This window comes from Lygodium microphyllum, chromosome 3 (assembly GCF_053477565.2).
Source record: "Lygodium microphyllum isolate KBCC chromosome 3, Lygodium_microphyllum_v1.1.10, whole genome shotgun sequence".
Classification (NCBI taxonomy): Eukaryota; Viridiplantae; Streptophyta; class Polypodiopsida; order Schizaeales; family Lygodiaceae; genus Lygodium; species Lygodium microphyllum.
Genome location: NC_141137.1, coordinates 13,775,748 through 13,800,144, shown reverse-complemented (window position 1 = coordinate 13,800,144; position 24,397 = coordinate 13,775,748). Strand labels below are relative to the sequence as shown.

General features: G+C 44.2%; 1 protein-coding gene across 6 annotated transcripts in view; it reads right to left on the bottom strand.

Annotated features, from left to right (window-relative positions):
- LOC148038069 (uncharacterized) overlaps positions 1–24,397 on the bottom strand; it is a 101,439-nt gene that overhangs the window by 35,602 nt on the left and 41,440 nt on the right. For 5 of the 6 annotated variants that reach the window (XR_015688947.1, XM_087668598.1, XM_087668584.1 and 2 more), the window contains 2 exons: positions 149–197; positions 17–48 (listed from right to left, as the gene is read on the bottom strand). Coding sequence is in view for 5 of the 6 variants with exons in the window: in XM_087668598.1 (XP_087524724.1) it covers positions 17–48; positions 149–197 (81 nt within the window). In the remaining variant the exon portion in view is untranslated. The remainder of the gene's footprint in view (positions 1–16; positions 49–148; positions 198–24,397) is intronic. The other variant, XM_087668575.1, reaches the window with a different exon arrangement.

The window sequence follows — 24,397 nt, the reverse complement described above, 5'->3', positions numbered from 1 at the left end:
TTCACATAAAGGATACGGCAATGATGATCCATCTTTAAAATGCACCTGCTAACACTCAAAAAACCACAACATCACAGGAATGAGAATGATCATAAAGATGGCTAAAATTGTAGACAATATTTGTGAAAATGCTGATAGCTGTTAATACCTCCTGCAAATGTGGCAATGGTGTGCCATTGGAGGTTTTGGTTTTTGACCTGATTGCATCGAGCTACAAAATTACTACATGTAATTATAAAACTAGACCAAAAACAACACAGTCACTGCTCAATACTGAGCACACTAAAATATCCACTTCTCCATTTGGATGCCTGCATATCTATTAACATATTGAAATAACAAAAGGTAAGATCTCATTCGATATACAGAAATATTGCATGCTCTTCCTAAGACATAAGCTGTCCATAGTTGCAAGCTGTACAATGTTTTTTACTGATTTCACCGCTTGACTGCACCAATTGCACAAATTGACATCAACAAAAACCATAAATATAACTGAAAAGCTAAGGAAAAATGGAGACAATTGGTCTAGAAGGCTCGCATCAACACCAAACAAGTTGCACCAACCAGTGTACCGCTCCTTTGCAGCTAATTAATCAAAGTAAGGTCATGGGAGCAAACAACCTGTGTGGCACTACTTCCTCTTGTAATGCACCTGGACAGTGCTTGTGTTGGGATGGTCATCAGCAAGGCATGATGACATGGTGGAAGAGCCATATGGCTGGCATTGGAAATATGGATAAGAAAAAAGCTTTCCTCACAAACTGTGGGGCTCTCAAAGGGATAACTTGATGAGGTTTTGACACCTGCTCAATTGGAACACAAGAAAGCCAGCATGCCTAAGATATTGAAGACACATAAGGAGGAAAGTATGCAGTCTACAGAGATGGTAGGGTGTTTTTTTCAAAATGCGGGTCAGAATGATGGTGCATGGCCTATGGGATACTTGGGGTGTCAGTATGGAACTGCAATGGGGTACTACATTTGGATGCCGGATATTTTGAGGATAGTCTTCCAAATATGGATATAGCCACGTACACAAAAGCACACCAATGCAAAGGAAGCCCCACTGCCAGATTTACGAGGGTACAAATGGGAAAGGACATTCCGCCCACAAGCTAGAAAGCATGGTGGCACTAGGGGTGCTGGGGGTGTGGCATACTTTTCTGCGACGAGCTTAGAGAGGTTGTGCAAGTAATGAGGTGCACAATACATGTGGATCAAGATATAACAGGGACCACATGACATCTTCAATGCAGTATGCTACTTCCCCCTGTAAATTTAGGCTATGCTTCATTAGCTGGGTCACCCTTCAATGCACTATATAAGGACCTCAAGAGATATCCTAGCTCAAGGGATGTATTGTCGATTGGGATTTTAACACATGGACGAGGGACAAATAGAGTGACTTTTACATGCAGGAGGATGCCGTGTTCAAAGAGGTTGATGTATATAATGTGGGCCTACACAAGATGGCCCAAGATAGAGAAGTAAGTACCTATGGCACACACTAGCTTTGGGAAGTACGCATAGACTAGCCATTTTCAATGGTCTCTCGTGCTGGCCAATATGGTCTCTCATACTCACCAATATCAGATGCCTTGATGTGCTGGAACCACAAGTGAGGGGCAAGTGTGGTGGACTACTTGATAGGATCACCATCATTGATACTACACATCAAGAGCTTCAAGATCTCTTCAAGACGGATTGGGATCACAATGGATTACACCATCTTGACCTTTTCTATCTCTTGTGGCCATATAAGAGACATTATACCATGTCTCCCCAAGCACCCCATATACATCTTTATGTAGGAGACTTCACATATCTATGGTGTCTATGTACATGATACATTACAGAGGTAAGATTTGAGCAAATCGCTAGAGAAATGCCTACGGTGATTGTGGAGGCTAGTCTTTGTGTGAGACTCACACGTGGCTCGATTACGAGTCATAATGTCTAAGGCACCTTCTTCGTCGAATCCTATGATGCCCTATCAAGCTTCTCCATCATTGGAGGCTCTGAGAAGGCATTATAGTCTCGAGAAGGAGATTAGCACACCTTCAAGTATTTGCACATCACATTCAGTCAGGTTTACACTCCTCCAATGAGTGCTAATACTCTCTCTGGACCAATTGTGAGACTAGCCATCTCTCTAACTTGGAGGGACCACGACATTCGGCGCACCTAGCGATCCATTTCCTTCATCTCAGACAGGCCTTGTATCAAGTTCTATAATGTCAGATGGGAGAGGATCGAGGTGCAGCTGAAGTGCAGTAGACAGTGTGAGAGTGAGAGACAGAGTTGAGCACGACACCCAATGCAATAGTACTGAATAGAGTGTGACCTGAAAGTACAAATGATAACCCTTATACCTTAGAGTTATAAGGGGCTGTTCACACCCGAACACAGTAAGTGCCCGTAAGTGTGCACCACAAGCACATACAAAATAGTACACATAATCTGGGGGAAAAAACCTCTCCTACCGAGAGTAAAAAGTGCCCCAGTGTCCTAGTGATCACCCGCACACTCCCATATGAGCGTAGGCGTAAGTAAGGCGTGTGAGATACCCAACAAACCCCCCCTCGGTCCGAACGGAGAGTCTTAATCTTGCAACCAGACTGAGTTTCCACAAGTGCACTGAAAGCCAAAAATGCATCATACACTTCTGACTTCTTTTTCAAGCAGTAGACCCAGCAAAAACGTGTAAAGTCATCAATAAATGTTACAAAATAGTAACAACCACCCAATGACTGTGTCTGCATGGGCCCACAAACATCCGAATGCACAAGCTGCAATCTGGCTGTTGCTCTAAAAGCAACATCACGGGGAAAAGAGAAACGATGCATTTTCCCCAAAATGCAACCCTCGCATAAATGCTCAGGAGGTCTCTCCAAGAGAGGTAATCCATCCAACATCTGAGTATGCTGTAATAGCATCAAGCTGCCATAGTTTACATGCCCCAAACGAGCATGCCATAACTCTGCCTCTAACATAGCAGGAGTAAGAGTGGATGTCAAATATGCAGACTGATCTACCGAAAGAGCATCCAACTCATATAACCCATGACACAGAGAACCTGTCAAGACCAATGTCATGTGTTCCTTGTCACGGACCATGCAACGGTCATCATCAAAGGTGACCTGCAAACCACAACGTGCCATAGAAGAAATGGAAAGCAGATTCTTCTTAATGCCAGGCACATACAAAGCATCCTGTAGGCGGAGAATAGAGCCATCAATGGCTGTAAGCTGAATCTCCCCAATACCACGAACAGGGTATGATGCATTATTAGCACACTGAACAGACTTCCCAACGGGAGGTGCACCAAGAGAAGCAAACAAATCTCTACGAGATGTGATATGCCGTGAAGCACCACTGTCAAAGAACCAAGTGTCAGCATCCTCTGTAGAGCTAAATGCTCTATCAGCCCAAGAGACATCATAACTGCAAGTGTAAAAACAATAGTCCCTGTCTGCAACAAAGGACGCGGACTCACTAGCAGTGGAAGGAGCTGCAGAAACAGACATCCCTGACTCCTTCTTCTCTTTGGCGATGCGCTTCCTGCACTCAGTGATGTAGTGGCCAGGCTTCTTGCAGTAATGGCATTTTCCTTTCTTGGCTTGCGTGCCCCCCTGTTTCTGACTTGTCTGTGAAGTGTTACTACTACCAGAACTCTGCGAAGCATTTTTCCCTTGGCTGGTTTTACCCTTCTGCCTTGACATAAAAGCCTGCTCAGAGGCTATACCATCCACACCACTGTTCCGTCTAGTTTGTTCCTCCTCTAGAAGCAAACTGACAAGCTGAATGAAAGTGATGGGCTCTTTCGAAATCCTCATAGTGAGGTTCAAGGCAGTATGAAAAGCCAAGTAAGAGGGAGGCAGTGAATTCAATGTCGTAGAAATCAGCTGCGCATCTGAGTAGTACTCATCCACATTCATGAGTTGCTCCCGCAAGTCCTGAATTTTGTTGAGATGATCCTGCATAGAATCACCCTCATTCATCTTTAGAGTCTCTAGCTCTTTCTTCAAGAAAGAGATGCGAGTCTCATTCTTTCCTGCAAACATCTGCTCCAATATCAACCAAGCTTCTTGTGAAGAAGCTGCTGAACGAATATGAGGAATGATAGAACGCTAAACTGCCAATGCAATCAGCGACATAGCCTGTGCATCCCGTGTATCCCAAGTTTTCTGAGCTGCAGTTCTTGGGGGAAGTGGCTGAGCGGGGTGAGGTGGAGGGGGCTGAGGTTGCCCTCTTGCACGTCCTCCTGGAGGAGGAGTAGCGGGAGCCACAACTCCCGGTCGTGCTTCCTCTCCACTGACATAATCCCACAAATTTTTGGCCACTAATACATTCTTCATCATGAAAGACCAGAGGGAATAATTGTTCCCATCCAATCGGTCTTCCTTGGACACATAGGTGAATACATCTCCTCCCTGATTTGCCATTATTTCCCAAAAGGTAATAGAGCAATGTCAATGCAGTACGGGCTGGAAATCTGCAAATTTCCAGAAATTGCAGCAAACACAAGTCTGCAATTAATGTGCAAAGGGTACTCTGTCACAAAAACTGTCACTGATGCACGCTTTCCAAGGTGCAATTAGTGCTCAGCAGCACTAAAACATCAAAAACCCCAAAATTTTGCCAAAATCTCTATCAAAAACAGTCGTTGTGTGACTGTATCAGCAGTTTAAATGCATCTGTCCTCCAAATACACAAAAGCCCCAAAATTTCTGACCATTCAGTCCAGAAATTTGCATGAATTTTCCCTTTCCAGTAGATCTGTGCCAACCGCGTGTGAACCGCCGCTTCCAGAATTTTATTCTGGGCTGAAATGAAAAAAATTTGTTGAAAATTTTACCTGACGTGGAGCAGACTGGCGTGTGCTGGTCGGCGGGCAGTTTGGCGCAGGACAGGCTGACGTGGTCGTCAGACGAGCTGGCTGCGCGTGGTCAAAACGGCGGGCAGGACGGGCTGATGTCAGACTTGCGGGCTGCACGTGACGTTGACGGGCGGGCGCAGGTCAGTCGCGTGTGATGGGTGGACTGACGGTGGTCTGACGGAAGTCGTATGGGCTAACAGACGACTTAGGCGGCGCCTGGGCTGACGAGGACTGCACTGTTGGACAGCGCGCTGGCATACGTCAGCGCCTGCAGCTGACGTGACGAGACAGATGTCAGACGTGACTGACGAGACTAACGTTGACGTGGACCTGGTGCTGCTCGCGAGCTGCTGACGGACAGGGTACTGGTGGAGGCTGGCGACGACTTGTACTGTGCTGAGGCAGCTCTGTGGAACAGCGCCTCACTGCTGACAGAACTGACGACAGGTTGTACCTGTGCTGAGGTGACGTCTGACGCTGGAGCAGGACTGGCGTGTGCTGCAGAAGCTGAGTTCAGAGCTGAGCTCTGATACCAAATGTCAGATGGGAGAGGATCGAGGTGCAGCTGAAGTGCAGTAGACAGTGTGAGAGTGAGAGACAGAGTTGAGCACGACACCCAATGCAATAGTACTGAATAGAGTGTGACCTGAAAGTACAAATGATAACCCTTATACCTTAGAGTTATAATGGGCTGTTCACACCCGAACACAGTAAGTGCCCGTAAGTGTGCACCACAAGCACATACAAAATAGTACACATAATCTGGGGGAAAAAACCTCTCCTACCGAGAGTAAAAAGTGCCCCAGTGTCCTAGTGATCACCCGCACACTCCCATATGAGCGTAGGCGTAAGTAAGGCGTGTGAGATACCCAACATATAACCCTTTTGAGTCATATGAGTCAAAACCCTCTCTTGTTTCTTCTTTTGTTGTGCAAGATCGGGATGATTTTTAGTATGTCAACTTTAATAGAGGAGGCTCTCGAAGCATATACCCTTCATCACGTATATCTTTACCATCTGTTTCATTTGAGCAAGTAAACTACACTTTATCAACTACCTCCCATCCCACCACTATCTTCTCCACATTTTGATCTACTCACATCTTCATTCCAAACCTTGGATTACACTCCACTTCCGCTCAAAGCACACGAGGGGTTGGATCTTCCATCTCAACTCCTAGCACTCTCTCATTCCCCATCCCACCATCTATCTATCCTCCATTCACTACACCTCATGATGTATCATTAGGGGGAATGCTACCCTATAACATTGTACCTTCCACTTATCTCCACTTTACCACATCCTTACACTTTGGGACGATTGTGATGGGCATCTCCCTTACTACCCCCGAACACTCACTACCCCACCCACACGACCTTTCAAATGTAAGAATATCCATCATGTGCTTATGGACTGTCCTTACAGAATCCTTGGGTTTCACTTCTATGCACGAACTTCCATGCTTTGCTCCATGTGTCCTTATCCCTCCACCCTGGGCTCCTCGTGCAATTACCATACCCATACCCAATCCGACCATACACTTCTCGTATTCATTGTGGGCACTCTCGGATTCCTTCCCAAGTGTACTCCACTCCCCCACCCTATCCCCCTTATCCACCCTACCCCCATTACACACCTCTCTATCTCCTAGTACTACCACTCTTGATGCAAGAGCGGCTCGAATTTCACTACTTGGTTTAACAAGTGCTTGAATCTCAGGGACCTTGGGACCGTGTCGTTGGTATTGAGCCTATGCTGAGCTCACCTTGATCACATCCATCAATGGAGAGCCCACAATGCCACAGCTAATGTTGAGTTAATGCAGGGGTTGCTTCTTGAATTCCACTCTCAGTTGCAGCATTTTCCCCTTGCATTTGAGCATTGGAGTCATCTCATTGACCGCTATGCAGCACAAGATTGCACTTGACGTATCAATCTTGATTTTGAGCTTCAGGAGTTTTCCATTAAGAAAGGGGATGATCTGAGAGTCAAGTTAGTTGATATCGACAATTACTCGCCAAGTTTGCCATAATTGGCTCCCCAAAGTCAAATGACGATCAGGTCACGTTGTTCTTGAACAAGTTGCTCAATAAATACTTCCATTTTATCCAACACATTATCTCACTATCTAGATTGCCAACCTTCTACGAGTTTGAGTGCGACTTCTTGCATTATCCACAACTGCACGATTAAGTCTACAAGAAGTCCTCCACATGCATCCATTCAGAAGGATTGGTTGCCTCTTTTTGGAAAGAAAAAACCAACACTGGTAAGAACTCGCAAGATGCGAAGGCAAGCCAAAACAAGGGTGACTCCCCTTTCTCCAACAGAAGCAAAGAAACACGACCCCTTTGGCAACAAATTCCTAAGAAACATTGGATTTGCACACATTGTCAGAGGTCGGGCCATGTGGACAAGAAATGCCATACCAAGGCCCAGGGTCTTTTACCTAGAAAACCACAACAAACTGCTGCGATTGCCTCGACTTTGGCTGGCCAGTACAGTGGGGCTCCACCTCTCGCTACTGCATTGTTTGCTCCATCTGCCCCAACGGCTACAGAACATGTGGTACGCAAATAGCCTCAACAACCTGAATCCTTCACTACTCTTAAAGGGTTAGCTGATTGGTCTGCTAGTGGCTCCCCTATTGCAATTAACGCATCCATTCCTAGGGCATCCATTGCACCTTCTAGAACTACTTTCCCTCCTTGCCGAACCCGCTGGTAGCCACACACTACCTTTTCCTTTTTAGACTTTTACTATATGCTTACATACTCATTGCATCGCACTTAGCTTTGCTTCCCTTTATTTTCACTTTTGTTTTTTGAGACATCTCACTACTCACCTCTATGCTTGTAGATTTTGATTTCTTTTGCAAGGTTTTGTATTTTAGTATAGGGTCAAGTTAAGAGGGGGTTTCCTACTCTTCTTGGTATTCTACAAGTTTCAACACTTATCTTCAACATCGGCCTTCCCCCCTTATTGTACCTTCCCTATGCATAGCATGATTTCATCATCTTTGTACTAAGGTGCTTGGGCAAGTGAACAATTTCTCCAAAAGGAACACTGTCCAAGTAGCACCTAGTGTAGAGCACATCCCATTGTGTAGAGCACCACTGGACGGATCCTAAGTTGTTTCCACTAGCAGATTACACCACCATCCTTCTTCACATGATACTTCATCACCTTTTCCTCATCATCGACATCCTCCAGTGGTCGAGTAAGCTTGTACTGTTTTGTGACGTGTTGGATGTACCATCCCTACTCCCATCTTCTGGGTCACTGTTACTTAATCAATCGCCACCTATAAAATTCATCTTCAAGCAAATGAAAAAAAAAAACAAACAAACAAACAAAAGTTCAATGTGGTTCCATCCGTCTTTGTAGGGCTTGATAGGCCACAAGAGAGTCAATGAGCAACCTTTGTCTGATGCCCTATCCTCTTCCTTGGTAAGATAACCATTGCCTTTGTAGCATTGGTAAGCCACTGGGAAATCACCATGCACCCTTTGTCCGATGTCCTGGCTAATTTGGGGTGGGATGCCTTGGGATACACATTGCAAGCCTTCCCTTTTAAGTTCAGTTTTGGGCTTGAGAGGGGTGTTGAGCTAAAGCACGCTTTATAGCTGATTAGCATCTTTAAACAACCCCAAAACACACTTAATTAATGGAAAACACAAAAGTGGTACACGGTTCGAAAGAGTTACAATGGTTCCCCAAAACCCTAATTTTTGGGACACCCTCCAACATCTATAAATAGACAGGCTGCCCACCATTCAACCTAATCCTTCTGTGCAAGTTTCTCACTCTACTGTGCAGATTTCAACCATCGGCAACCTATCATCCACTATCCAACCATCACCGACTGCAGCCCATCACTATCTAGCCCTAGGCGGCCTGTTTTCAACCATCACCCCACTGTTTGGAGATCTTCATTTACTCTACCATCATAGCACTTGATCAGCCTACGTTTTTAGCATCTAGAGCCAAGCAACAAGCTGCTGCCATCTCTCCCACCAAGAAACTACTGCAATATCTGTGTTTGCTGTCCAGCAGGCCATCTACATCAACAAACACCTCTCTTGTTATGGCTGCCTCAAGTAATCAATTTTCATCCTTCCTCTAGTGATACACTGCTGCATTTACCAAATTTCAGCCTCCGATTGTTGTGTTTTGGTGACCAACATACTACCCTTCACTATTCAGCACTCTCTCATCTCCAACTAGTGGTTATAGTACTCGGGATCCGTCTCTAGTGGACATCACTCTCCAACACTTCATTGCTCTGCCCTTCGGCTATGTACTCTCTTCCATTCATTACAGCATTCATTCACTTTAGAGTTTCTTCTCTCTGTGTTTGAGTTTTGAGTTTTACGTTTGCATTTTGCATTCAGGATTTAAGTTTTGCTTGTGACTGTTTGAGTCTTTGTGACTCGAACTAAGATATCATCTGAAAACCACGGTGTGGAGAGCAGAGACAAGGTGCCAACAATCTACAAAACAAGATGGGTAGAGTAGTGGGCAGCCTGCCTATTTACATATAGATGAGTGGATCATCCCAAATTAGGGCTTGGGTTATGAGACACAAACACTCTCTAGGAATGCATTCCTTTTTTAATAAAAGATTAGCAATTTGAGTTTTCAGACTACTATAATAAAGAGCTTATCAGTTTATAATGCATTCTTTAGCTCAGCACCCCCTCTCACGCCCAAAAATGGAACCAGGAAGGGACTATCAAGATAGTTCAAGCCCATAATTACCCCAAGGTGTCCCACTCCAAAACAATCAGGGCATCAAGCAAAGGGTGCTTGTCAACTACCCACTAACCTACCAAGACTACAAAGACAATGGGAGCCCAAAGGGTCACCCCAAAGATGCTAAGGCATCAAACAAAGTGTGCTTCTCAGCTGCCCAATGGCCCACTAGGACTTGCAAAGGTGGATGGAATCACTTTGAACCTTTTCTCTCCCTGATCTTCAATACACCCCAACCACTTCTTTCACAATACATGAGGGTGGCAAACTAGCAGTGGACCAAGTGTAGCAAGGTTTGGTATTCTCCAACCATCTATGGAGGAAAACCTTTGTTATTGGGTTGCAAGGGAAGTCTTGGGAGTTGAACCCGCTCATTTCTTAGAAGCACATTCATAAGTGAATGCTTTGGATTTGGGAAACCACACCCTTGATAAGCTAGATTGGGATCTAAGTGAGCAAAGTTGGTCAATCTCATCAATCTCTTAGGTGTGCAAGATGATGATTGGACCCCTACCATAGCAAGCACAAACCAAAGCAAAGCATCTTGATGACATTTATAGACAACTAGCAACCAAGGAGGGTCTTTCTTCTTGTCTACAATTACCCATGGGGGTCTTGCAATGGTAGTTGGCTGGCACAAATGTAGCATGATGGGATATTCCAAGACTAACTAGAGTTCTTGATGCATTGATACTTGTCATGTGAGATGGCCTAATTGGTATGGAGAGTATCTTGCAAGATTCTGCGTAGGATAGAGCTAGCCTCAAATGGATCACACTTGGGGGGTACTTTTAGTTGCTTGAGAGCCACCATATGCTTGATAAGACTGAAATGCAAGTCACAATCTTCATCATCAAAGTTGGTTGTTCTACAATGATAGGCCGAAAGGCCTTGCATAGTTAGCAAGCACTCTAGCTCTCATTGTCGCAATCATGCATTTGGAGCCTAGCAAGTGGCATGTTTGGAGGGCTTGCTGCCAACTAGTCTTCAGCAATGACTCTCCTTCAATTGTATTGCACCCTATCAGAGTTCTAGTCTTCTATTATTAACTACTCCATGGGTGCTAGGACTCGGGAGCAACTCCAAGGAAACTTTCAGCATCAATAACAACTTTGACAATTGTTTCTTCAATGCTAGGGTTATAAAACATGTTCTTCACATAACAAGATGGTACCATCATGGAGCTCCATACACAAAACCCCCCTCACCTTCAAAGTGCAGAGAATGCAAAAGCATATGGAGAAGATTGAAAGACAATGAACATGAGAGAAGAGGGAGAGAGAAAAGAGACCGAAGAATGCAAAAATTTGCAGTCAAGAAATGAAGAAAGCAAATATACAAGGGGCTATTTGAAGTATCCCCTCGAGCTGATCTCTCTCTCCAACGCCTGAAAAACAAGTGATGAAGGGCAAGCTGCCTGATGGCCATATATAGCATGAAACAAAGCAAGGCCAACCAACTGCCAACCACCAATAAATGAAGCCAACTGTTCACAAAGTAATGCCTAATCATGATAACCATCTATCGTACTGCCACGGGGCAATGCCCCTGCGTACGTTGCGATTGCTAAAAATGCCCAATAACTAACAAGAAAAAGCGTAACTCCACCCGAGGGAACCGACTGCACCGACTGTAGCTTGAGAATGCTAGTCCAGTGGATGACTAATCTCTAACACCCCCTCTTAGATCCTGGACAAGACATAAGGCTCAAGGATCTAGAGTGTCGTTGCAGAACGTGAGGAAGCACCTTCATAAACAAATCTACCAAATTATCCTTTGTCTTGCAGTAAACTACATCAATAGTCTCAGCCAATATCTTCTCTCGAATGAAATGGTACTATATCTCAATGTGCTTCAACATAGCATGAAACATAGGGTTCCGTTCCAAAGCAATGCAACTCTCATCATCACAATGAAGTGTCGTAGGACCTCCCTGCAGACAACCAAGATCTCCTAGTAACCTCCGAAGCCACACTAACTCACATGTGGTAGAAGACACCGCTCTATACTCCACCTCTATGGAAGAAAGGGCAACTATGGACTGCTGCTTGCTACTCCACGAGATAACACATCTATCCAAAGTAGAGCAATATCATGTCGTTGACCTCTGTTGGTCAACCTATCCAACCCAATCTAAATCCGTCTAGCCTGTAAGAACCAACGTCAAATCTCTAGTACCTAGTGGATAATGAATACCAAGTTCGAGGGTCCCCCTCAGGAAACGCAAAATCTGCATAGCAGCCTTCTAGTGAACCACCTTGAGTAAAGCTCCAATGAACCACCTTGGGTTTACTCATGAATCCAACCAATAAACCTACAAGAAAGTACAAATCAACCCGAGTGTTAAGAAGCCAAATCAAGGACCCAATCAACTGCTTGTAGCGAGAAGCACCCACTACTAGCGAATTTGCATGGGCCATAGCCTTCTAGTTCAAATCCATAGGAATAGAAATGGCCTTACATCCCTCCATCTCAAGCATGGCCAAAAGCTCCTTTGCATACCGTTGCTGGGAGATGAAAATCCCCCTTGGAGTCTACCAAATCTCATGACCTAAAAAGAAATGGAGAAGGCCCATATCCATCATCTAGAACACCTCGTGTAGTACCTTCTTCGTCCGCTTGACCTTCTGGGTATGGTCACCTGTCAAGATGAGATTGACCACATAAAGCACTAACGTGTGTCCTCCAACTGAGGTGTGGACACACAATTGGGGATCGAAAGAGGAACGCCAATACCCTAACTTTCCTTGGAGGTACGAGTCTATCTTCTCGTTCCAAGCATGTAGAGCTTGTTTGAGGCCGTAAAGAGTCTTCTTCAACATGTAAACCTATCCATCATCTGAGAAAAAGCAAGGAGGCTGCTCAACATAGATCTCCTCCTTCAAATCACCGTTAAGGAAGGTAAAGTTCACATCAAGTTGATAAACCGGCCATCTCCTATGGCTGGCTAAGGCAAAAACAGCCTGATGGCAACCATCCAAAATGTAGGTGCAAAGGTGTCATGGAAATCCACCCCTAGCCCTTGTGCAAAGCCCTTTGCAACAACCCACACCTTGTGCTTATCGAGAGTGCCATCACTGTGGTATTTAGTGTTAAAGACCCATTTAACACCAATCACCTTTCTATAAATGAGCCTAGGCACAAGATCCCAAGCGCCATTCCACTCAATAGTATCCAACTCCTACCTCATAGCCTTCTTCCAATGTTGTGACTGCAAAGCCTCCTTCACGGAGGTGGGCTCACAATCCGGCATGGCATGAGTCATCAAATAGCAATTAGTACGAAAAAGCTCGGTGGAATATGCCTAGTTTCTTCAAGAACACCATAGGCCATCTTATGGCTGCCACTCCTTAGGGACTCTCTCAATCCCTGAATCATGGAGTGTATTGCATCCTCAATAAGAAGGAGGCCGATACGCCCCTCGGCGCTCACCTTCTACCAAGGTCTCTAGAATATCCGCTAGAGCCGACTCAACAGATGAATCTAGTGGTAAAGTAATCTCCTCCTCCACTGAGGATGGAGCCTCAATAGGCAAAGCTCTGAAGGCACTAGAGCAAGTGCCCAACTGTCACCTATATCTCTAAGAATGGGATGCTCAACACCCCCCCTTGCAACTAGAAACTCCATGAACCATACATCTCGACTCATGTACACCTCCTAGGAAGTGGGATCATAAAGCCTATATCCAGGACTGCAAGCTATATCCCATAAACACCTGTTTCTTAAAAGCCGGCATAAGCTTGTCTCTCTTCTTCTTTGGAATGTGAATATATGCATTACACCCGAACACCTTGAAATGAGAGACATCCAGCTTTTGTCCAAAGTAAGCCTCAAAAGGGGTTATAACAACCACAACTTACAAGTTAGGGGATTGATTACATATGGGACAGCAGTAGCCACCATTTTGGCCCAAAGATACTAAGGTGTCTGTTGATGCTCCATCACAGTCTAACCCATCTCAATCACAGTAGGATTATTTTGCTTCAATACGACGTTCTCCTTAGGGGTAATCATGTTGGCAAACTCTTGGTGAATGCCACGATCTGCATGGGAATGAGTTAGCTCTTGGGAGACAAACTCCCCTCGTCGGAATGCAAGGTCTTGAGTTTCTTGCCAAGCCTATTCTCTTCGAAGATCAACCAATCCTTAAAATGTGGAAATACTTCAAACTTCAACGCCAAGAAGTATGCCCATGGTAACCTACTAAAATCATCAACAATTAGCATAAAATACAAACTCCCCTTCAGAGACTTTGTCCTCATGGGTCCACATCATAGTAACATGGAGTGGGGGATGAGAACCGAGATTGGGACCGGCTTAGGGTAAGGGTCGAGGACAGGGGGACAACCAAAAACAAGAAACGGTGATGGGGGGTGGGATGGCATATGTAAATAGCATTTTAAAATGTATGCATGTGATGTGGTGGATGGATGTGTGGGTGAATGTATACTACCAAAGAACATATGTGTGTGCATGCATACATACATGTATTTTCCATTGTAGAAAAACTGCATGTGTAATGTCAGCTGATTTGATATGACTTCATACAAGAGTATGCTGATTTTGTATGTGTATGTGTAACAAAAGGGGAAGTCCTGGAAGAAGTCTACAAGCTCACCCACAAAAAAAGCCACCAAAAAAACACCCCCCAAAAGACCCCCTCCAACCCAACCCAACCACCCAAAAAAAAAGTCTCCTAACAAGGGATGTGACAAGGGGACAGGATAGCGAATGGTTGAGTTAAGGGGACAATTGTTGGAGAGGGGACAAGGGACGTCCCCCATCCCATTTTGGCATCCCCTTCAATACATCTGTCTGTTATGGGAGCACTAGACTATGCTCAAGAGACTAGACTAGATGCAAGATTTGTTACAAGAATTCTGATTACAAGATAATCCCACCTAGGGGCACAAGATACAATGATAACTTAACAAGATACGAAAAATCCCACAACCCGAGACCATAGGTATAGACAACGAGACTCAATAGGATATGAAGGATCCCACAACCCGAAACCAGAGGTATGGATACAAGATATCAAAATTACAAGATCTCCCTTGACGAGGATGAGCAAGATACAAGACAGTACCAAACAAGATTCGTGCTACGAGATTACAGGGTGACAAGACAACAGGAGTATAATGGAAGACAAGACAAGACTAAATACCATGACTAGATAAAAACTAGAACCAAAACTCGAAGTTACTTACTTGGAGGTCTCAACTCCTTGAGCTCCCAAAACTGACATTGGCAAGACTGAGGAGCTCTATGGCGAGCCCCTCCTTTTATAGGTATGGGAGGGTGGCTAAAGATCTTCTAGAATGTTCCATAATGACATCATCGATGATGCAGGCGATGACATGGCATATCTTCTCGAAGGTTCTATGATGGCATGGCAAGGGTGGGTTTGCACGATTGGCTCAAGAATGTCCTGTTAAGGGTGTGTTTGCATGGGGTGTGGATCCATACAACATGAGCAAGAATTAATCCGTACACTTGATCATGGCATGTCTGTGACATCGCCCCCTCCGATAGCGACAAGTCCCAGAAGGAGCGGCTTGGTGGTTTGGTCCAAGTTTTGTTGGATTCCTCCTGTCAAATTCTTTAACTTTGCGAGGTGCTCTTTGGAGATATTCTGCAAGTTCCCAAGTGCAATCATTGATGTCATATCATTTCCATTGAACAAGGCATTCCAATCGACCTCAGGAGATCCTCGAGTCTAAGATATGCTGGACCTCAAATTCTTCATGATCTTCAATCTGGACAGGTGGTGGGGGATTAGATCTCTCCCCCCCTAGTGGTGAGCTATGGTATGGCTGGAGCAAGGAAACATGGAAGACTAGGCGGATCTTCACGATGCTGGGGAGTTGGAGTCGGTAAGCAATTAGGTTGATCTGGGCTACGATAGTGAAGGGCCAAAATCTCTAGTGGTCTAGCTTGGTGGAGGACCTTGTTGTCTAGAGCTTATGCCTGAGTAACCATACTTTATCACCGACTTTATATGCTGGATGTTGGAGACGATGCTGGTCCGCATAGTGCTTGTATTGATTCTGAGCCTTTTGGATTTGTTGCTTGAGTTCTTGGTGTATACCTACTAGGTGTTGAGTTTTATCTCGGGCAGCAAGGTTCTTTACTTGATTGGAGAAATGTACATCCATCCTTGGATGCTGGCCATACTTTGCAAAGAAGGGAGTTTGCTTGGTAGATACACGGATACTATTATTATAAGTATGCGCAAGGGTTCCAGGAAGCCATGTGGTTTGTGACAAGGGACCCTGGCCCTGTTGCAACTATCACATGATTTTATATATTCCTTAACTTCTTTCCACATCTAGGGCTACCAAAAATCTCTTGAATTAAGCTTTAAGGTCTTATTAACTCCAAAGAGCCTTGCTGTTGGGGTGTCATGGCGTTGTTGGAGTGCCTTGAGTCTCAACTTTCTTTGAGGGATGTAAAGTAGATTCTTATAATATAACAATCCATTAGTTTCCTGAAACTCACAAACTTCATTTCCTTTTCCCTCTTGATTTTTTCTCTTAAGATTGTTGGCCAAATCATCACACAGTAGAGCTTCATGGATTAACTGGATCCAGGTAGGGTCGTCTTGGTGACAACTCAAGATGACTCCTAGCTGAAGGTGCTCTAGCTTAAGTAGTATTGCTCGTTGTTAATCAAAAGCTTATTCTCCCTTCTTAGGTGCCAGGTAGGATCTTCTTGATAAAGCATCTGATTGGCATTGTTGGTGTCTTGGGCGATAGGTGATGGCAAATTCAAACCTAGATAAGAAGTTACTCCAATGGGATTTTCTTCGATTGAGGATGCGGACTGTCATAAAGTATTCTAGATTTTTGTGATCTGTATAGACGGTAACTTTATGGGCTGCATTCTCTAGATGACGACGCTAAGTATCAAAGGTATCTACAATGGCAAGAAGTTCTTTGTCATGGACATAGTTGTTAGATACGAAAGGTATGATACGGTACGATACGATAAAATACAATACTAAATGATACCTTATGATTTTATAAGGTACGGTACAATATTAATACGAAAAAATTTAAGATGATTTGTTAAATAACAAAAACCATAAATCATTAAATGATAGATCATAGAATACATGTTTAAAGTGGAAATAGCCATTTCATTACAGAATAAGATGAATACATGAGGGTGACCATCGCAATCGCATGGGCTGCGCAAAACATGCAATACAACTACAGTCTAGTATATCTCATACAAAAAAAAAAGACCTATGAATCTATGATGAGGCATCACTATCATCATCATCATCATCATCAAAACCATCTAAGTGCTCATCAAGAGAGCCTGAAGATGACTCCTCGGCATCCGACGATGAGACACACTCATACTCATCCTCACTAATGAGGTTACCATCATCATCAAATGATGGCTCCCTAGGTGGCAACTGTGTAGGCAAGGGGGGGATGTCATCATGAGGCATAGGATGTGAGCTTCTAGAGCCCCGCCTTACATATGTCTGCAAGCCACTTGAACCACCCCTCCTCGATGATGGAGGGCGTCGAATGAATATGCCCCTACTACCACCAACTCAAACTCCTCGCCCACAAGCATGCTAACTGCAAGTGTCACGAATATTTGTTGCTATAAGCTCTCTATAGAGCTCTGCAAAAATCTCCTCCTCCTCCTCATCCACCTCCTTATGTATAATCGAAAGAGTGTCGCCCATCAACTTGAATGTATTAACATTCACCTACACGATGCAATGATACACGTAAGATTGATCATTGTAAATGCTAAAGTCTAAATTGTAAAGTATAAACTTTAAAGTTCAAAGTTTAAAAGTTAAAACAACAAATTTTAAATGTTATGGTTAAGTGTTTAAACTTTACCTACTTCGGACTACCCATGCTCATCATAGCCCTCATCATGCCTAAGTTAGTGCAGCTATAGACTAGCCGCTCTAACTGTTGTGTGCTAAGCCGATTGCGAATCTTTGTGTGAATGAGAGAATAGACACTCCAGTTTTTCTCACATGCACCCAAAGAGCAATCCTGGGCAAAGACCCTCATGGCTAAGGACTGAAGGGTCTCCAATGCATATCAAAAGTTTTGCCACCAAAATAAAGGCTTCACAAGTAACTCTCTTCTCCAACAAGTGGGAGAAGCAAAAGCCACATGCCCTTTCTGATCTGCATAGCATCCTAGCTCCTCCAACACTGCATTGTAGTCATCCAAGGACCACACAAGTCAAATAAGCAAGCTGGTCCGAATGGAACCTCTATCATCCATGACCGCTGGTGACTTGTAGGCCGGATGTACCAATGTGGCAAAACCATGGATGGGCTTATGCATCCACCCCCATCTCCTCTCTGCTATCTCTAAAACATGTGTACGTTATGTCTCTGTAGTCACTGTACAAGCACGTGCCTCCACCAATGCCGCTTTAAAGAAGTGAACGAGAAGGCCCGTGGTGAACCCCTCGCAATCACTCATATGTAACACCCTATAAAAGGGAGTCATGACAATGACAATGGCATGGACTTTTTGCCAAAACTGCTCATTGAGACACAAGCGCTGCATGGCTTTGGCCTCCTCTATCTCATGCTCATCCTACTCATTCCATAGAGTGGACACCACTGTCTCGAACCGCACCTCATAAAGGCGCTCCAATAATAACCACATGTAAGCAAAGCGAGTTGAAAAAGGCTTCTTCAACTCTAGTGTGCTATACTTACGATACATCGCAAGCACCTTTACCTTTACCGTAAAGAATGTGACAATTGATGTAGCTTTGCAAACCACCCTCTTCACCCACTTGAGCTTCCCAATGTTCTCCATGAGCAAGTCCAAACAATGACTTGCACATGGAGTCCACACAATCGTAGGAAACTCGGCCTCAAGCAAATGGCCCATGTGCCAACAATTCAATGCATTGTCGGTAACAACTTGCACCACATTTGAGGGGCCCACCTACAACCACAATTTACAAATTACAAGTATACTTATTACTAACAATACTTGGAAATTGGAGGTTAGAGAGAGAAAGAGTCTAGGGAGAGTTGAAACTTGAGTCTTTCAAGTTTCAACTTTCAACTTTCAACTTTCAAGATTCAAGAATGAAGAGAGATGGGACCCGGGGGTTGAGAGCCTTACAACCCGGGGGAAAAAAGAGAATCAAGATAGATCATAGATACTAGAGAAAAATTAATTAATAGAATAGGGAGATAGATAGTTATGCATAAATCAAATTTCAATTATGAATCATGATATTATCATAATGAAAAAAAGTGAAACAAATTTAAAAGGAAAATTGCAATGTATACCTCAATGATAGCTTGTCGAATGTGGCGGTAGATGAATGCGCCCATCATTTTCCTTCCTCTCTTGCCGGTATCTATTGCCCGCAAAAAGTAAGTGCCAAGCGAGTATGTTGATGATGCCCCATTTTTTACAATCACTCCATCTGTCAGTGAGAATGAAGCAACCATATTTTATCCATGCGGCCCGAATAGGATCAAGAGCTCTATCAATCCTCTCCTTCTCTTCATCAATCTTTTTCGTCCTCATGTCATTGTATGTAACACCGGTCCATCCTTCACATGGACCCACATTGGCAATGGCTTTTACCATCTTCCATTGCAACATTGAATGCAAGATTACACTTAATCACCGTGTGTGCAATTTCAATGTCCGCAAGTCATTGCCTTTCTCTAAGAAAGGCAATCGATCCACGCACATGACCGGGAGCTTGAGAGAGAGAGGATTGTCTCTCCGGCACCGCATGAGTCTCCACTCTTTGTCTTTTACCGGAGTCAGATGCGGATGTGGAGCCCCCACCACCAATGGTAGAGGCCTCTCCCGCATCGTTTGAAGATACGCCCACATTTGATGCTTCCTCGTTAGTAGGCATAGGAGTTAGTACCGATAAGCCACTTCCTCCTCCTCTTGTGGATCCCCCTCTCATCTTGGCGAGAATCTCCTCCGCAATGTTTTGAGGGACCTCCTTGCATGGAGCAACTTGGCCCCCCCGTCTTGGAAAGATGTTGGAGAAGCCGAGTTGCACCACTTGTATAGCGCTTCCCGCAATGTTTGTATGTCCAATGGTGGGAGTTGGACTTCTTTGTGTCCCTCTCCAATACAAATTGAAGGCTTTGTGCTTCTCATGAGTCATGGTGCCGATGATGGATAAAGAGGCCCCACAGAGAGAGAGAGAGAGAGAGAGAGAGAGAGAGAGAAAAAGAGAGAGATGTTTGAGTCTCGACTCTTGAAAGTTGAAAGGGAGGGAGACTCGAGAGGCCCGAGGGTTGGGGTAAAGTTGAAAGAGCAAGAGTGAGAGAGAGAGGATGGGAGATAAGAATGGAAAATGCTTTGATAGGGTGCGGAATAGAGGGGATGGGAGATGAGATTTGACTCTTGAGAATGGCAAATGCTTCAATAGGATAAGGGAAAGAGGGGATGGGAGGTGAGATTCGAGAATGACAAATCACAAGTCCATTCAAAAATCAAGATCCAAGAGAGAAAGATGAGAATGGTAAGTGCTTGCTGAATTGGTGTGGAAGCATGGAGGAGAGGAGCTTTGTAGATGAAAGAAGGATCAAAGTTCAAACAGTCAAAGAGGGGTCAACGGTCAAAGAGAGGGCTGCCAGCTAGAAGGAATCCAAAGAGGGTTGGGAAGGGTGGGGTGGGGGGGGGGGAGGAGGGGCGGGTGTGTGGGGTGCATGGCTGGAAAAGGGGGTGGGATGAGGTATCCAAGGCTTCCCACCCCCCCAAAAAGTGCCATGTAGGCAAGCAAAACACACAGGAGGAAAGGCAGGGGCACAGGAAATGCAAGATGCTGGATCGAGGACGCGCAAACTAGGTGGCCCAAATAGACTAAGTGAAATTCGTATGGATACGTACCGTACGGACAGTACCGTACGTCGTAGGAAGGCAACTATGGTCATGGATCTCATAGCTTATCTCTGGAGGGAAGAACTTCCTTGAGTGGAATGCCATTCAATGCATATGACCATCATCTCCATGCTGGGACAAGATGGCTCCCAAGGCATAGTCCGATGCATCAATCTCCAAGAAAAATGGCTTGATAGGATATGGGTGGACTAGGGTTGGGGTAGTAGTGAAAACGGCCTTTAGGGTCTAGAAGGCCTTCTCGGCTTTCGGGATCCAAGAGAACTTTGAGTTTCCTATGAGTCTGGTGAGTGATGTGACTATCTTTGAGTAATCCTTGATAAATATCTTGTAGAAGTTGGCAAAGCCAAGGAAACATTGGACATCGCGGACACGTGGATGTTTGCCAGTCAACAATAGTCTCGATCTTCTTGGGGTCCATAAAGATTCCACTCTGGGAGACATTGTATCCCAAGAATTCCACTTCTATATGATAGAAAAAACACTTCTCAAGTTTTACATATAGTCCTTTTCCTCTGAGCTTTTCCAAAACTAATTTTACATGGTACTCATGCTCCTTGGGATCTATTGAGAATATCAAGATATCATCCAAGTATATAACTACAAAATCATCTAGATGCTCTTGAAAGATATCATTCATCATATGTTGAAACACTTGGAATTCTCAATACTAGCTTGGTAGCTTGACTAACTCATCCCTACTAGATTCTTGAGCCAGTATATGATATATCATGTAGGTTGGTTCCTACCTTGCTCTGTGCATAAAGACTTTGGCTCCTAGATATACCGACTTTTCTTGATTTTCACGTGTAATCTTTTGCTTAACCCAATCAATTTCTGGGTTGTATTTCTTTAGCCAAGGCATCCTAAGGATAATTGGATTTGTGGGACTAGATATGACATTAAAGCATACACAAGATTTGTGGTCCCCAAGAGTTACCATGAGTGGTCAGGTTTCCTTAGTAATATCTCTAGATACTAGAGGTCTTCCATCCACGACTTCAACTGGTACAGGATTGGTCTTTTGGAGTACTCGAATTCCATATCTGTTCACAAAGCCATTGTCAATGAAACATGCGGAGACCCCAGAGTCGAACAGGGCTTTGAGGGAAAGAGTCTTTCTCGATAGGATCATCTGGACTCTGACAAGGAAAGTTTCCATGGGTGTGGCTTGTGGCTAGGATCAAGAGACCCTTCCTTATATCAAGGTCCAATTGTACGGTCTCATTTACAACCAGACATCCTCATTTTCCTGCTCGAGGATGGTTGCTTCGTCTTTGCTTTTCTTGTGGGGTCAAGGGCTGGAATTCGGTATTGTCTATTTGCATCACTTTAGGCTTGGTTTCTTCTCTCATTGGATCTTTGATTGGGGCTGGGTTCCATTGGCAAGGCCTTAATTCTTCTCGCTTTTCTTGCTTTCTCTCGAGCAATCTATTATCACACTCAATGGCTTGTGATATAATCATTGAGTGTTTTTGCTTCAAGTATAGTGAGTATAAGGTCTTTGATGTCATCTCGAAGACCCCATCTGAATTGGTTGATTAAATACTCCTTATGCCAAGTGAGGTCACAGATTAATTGCCTAAATTCAGATGCATAAGTAGAGGCAGGGCGGTTACATTATTGTAGCTTCCGAAGTTTTGTTTCTGCTACTCGACCAATGTCTACATCTCCAAATGTGGAAGTGAGCTCGCAAAGAAATGCCTCATAGTTATGAAGTACAAGCATATTCTTTTCCAAGATTGGAGCAAACCATCATAAAGCTTGACCACAAACCAAAGTCCCAATGAATCCCACCTTGGAAGCATCATCTGGATACCTATCCAATTGCATGCAAATATAGAGCTTTACTTGTTTTGCAAGATTTCCTTGAACTTCGAATGATCACCATTGAACTTCTCTGGCATGTTGATCTTGGGTTCTCTTGTTGGGGGGTGATAAACGCGCGGAATCATCTAATCACTTCCTATGTTGTTCTGCAAGTTTCTCAAATCTGGTCTTGCATCTCTTGAAGCACAAGGCCCAGATGCATAGGGTATTCTATTTGAAGTTGCACTTGTCGTTCATTCAAGTCTTGAATTTGTTGTTGGAGGTTTTGAAGGAAGGCCACGATTCTTTTAAGGATCGCCTCCATGGTGCTCAATAGGGCTAGAAAGGAGTCTTGCCAAACTGATATGGAAGCACTAGATTGTGCTCAAGAGACTAGACTAGATGCAAGATTTGTTACAAGAATTTTGATTACAAGTTAATCCCACCTAGGGACACAAGGTACAGTGATAGCTTAACAAGATACGGAAAATCCCACAACCAAGGACCGTAGATATAGACAACAAGACTCGATAGGATATGAAGGATCCCACAACCCGAGACCATAGATATAGATACAAGATATCAAAATTACAAGATCTCCCTTGACGACGAGGATGAACAAGATACAAGACAGTACTAGACAAGATCTCGTACTACAAGATTACAAGGTGACTAAGACAACAGGAGTACAATGGAAGACAAGACAAGACTAGATACCATGACTAGACAAGAACTAGAATTGGAACTCGAAGTTACTTCCTTGGAGGTCTCAACTCCTTGAGCTTCTAAGACAGGCATTAGCAAGACTGAGAAGCTCTATGATGAGCCCCTCCTTTTATAGGTGTGGGAGAGCAACTAAAGATCTTCTAGAATGTTCCATGATGACATCATCGATTATGCAAGCAATGACATGGCATATCTTCTAGAAGGTTCTATGATGCCATGGCAAGCATCGGTTCGCATGGTTGGCTCGAGGATGTCCTGTTAAGGGTGTGTCCGCATGGGGTATGGATTCATATGGCAAGAGCAAGAATTAATCCATACACTTGATCATGGCATATCCGTGACACCGTCAAAGAAGGCATTTCTAAGCTCTAAGCTCCCAGGACGGACGTTTTTTGATACTATGGTCCACATAAGTCTATCGAAACAAGCTCCAAGGGCTCTTTAGTGCTCCATGAAGCTTTGTTAGGAATAGCATCTCTATGATGCTTGCCACAAATGCAAGATACACATGGTAGGTGACTCACCCCAATCTCTAGCAACTCACATACTAGCTAACCACAAGCTACCTTCTGAAGGTACTCGTAGTTGAGGTGGCCAAAACAAGCATGCCAAAGCTCAGTGTAAGTCTACTGTGAAGAAAGAAGAAGAGAAAAGAAGGCAAAAGAAGAACGCATCTTGTAGACTCCATTCTCCTCATGTCTTGTACAAAGAACCTGTCCTGATACACCATTAAGAACTCAAAAGGAGTCCTTATCAAACTCAATTGTCAAACCAAGAGCACAAATCTTGTTCACTGAAAGTAGACGATGCCCTAGACCTGGCACATAAAGCACCTCTGATTTGTGGACACCCCCTTGCCTATCTAGAATCAATTACATATCACCCTTACCTTTGATGGGAACCAACTATCACCTATGAGAATTCACCCTTGCACTGAATGCATATGAGCAATCCCATTTGAAGGAGTCATGCGGCGGGAAGCACCATTGTCCACAATCCACTCACAAGATTGTGGGGCCATCATCGTTGCATCAATGGCTGGCGAAGAAACATCCTCTATCACCTCCAAATGGAAAAAGGTGGCCATTGAAGCAACAGCTATCGCTCTAGAGTCCTTTGTTCTCTTCTCCTCCTTGTTGTCCTTCTTATCCTTGTCGAGGCAAATCTTTCTTTCAATGACCTGTCTTGGCACAGATGTGGTAAGTAGACTCCTTGGCTTTGTCTTGTTTAGATTTCTCATCATCATCATCATCATCATCCTCCTCCTCCTCCTCCTCCTCCTTCTATTGGGAAGATTAACCAGTCAACACCTCCAAATTGGGAGTGTTCATACCTT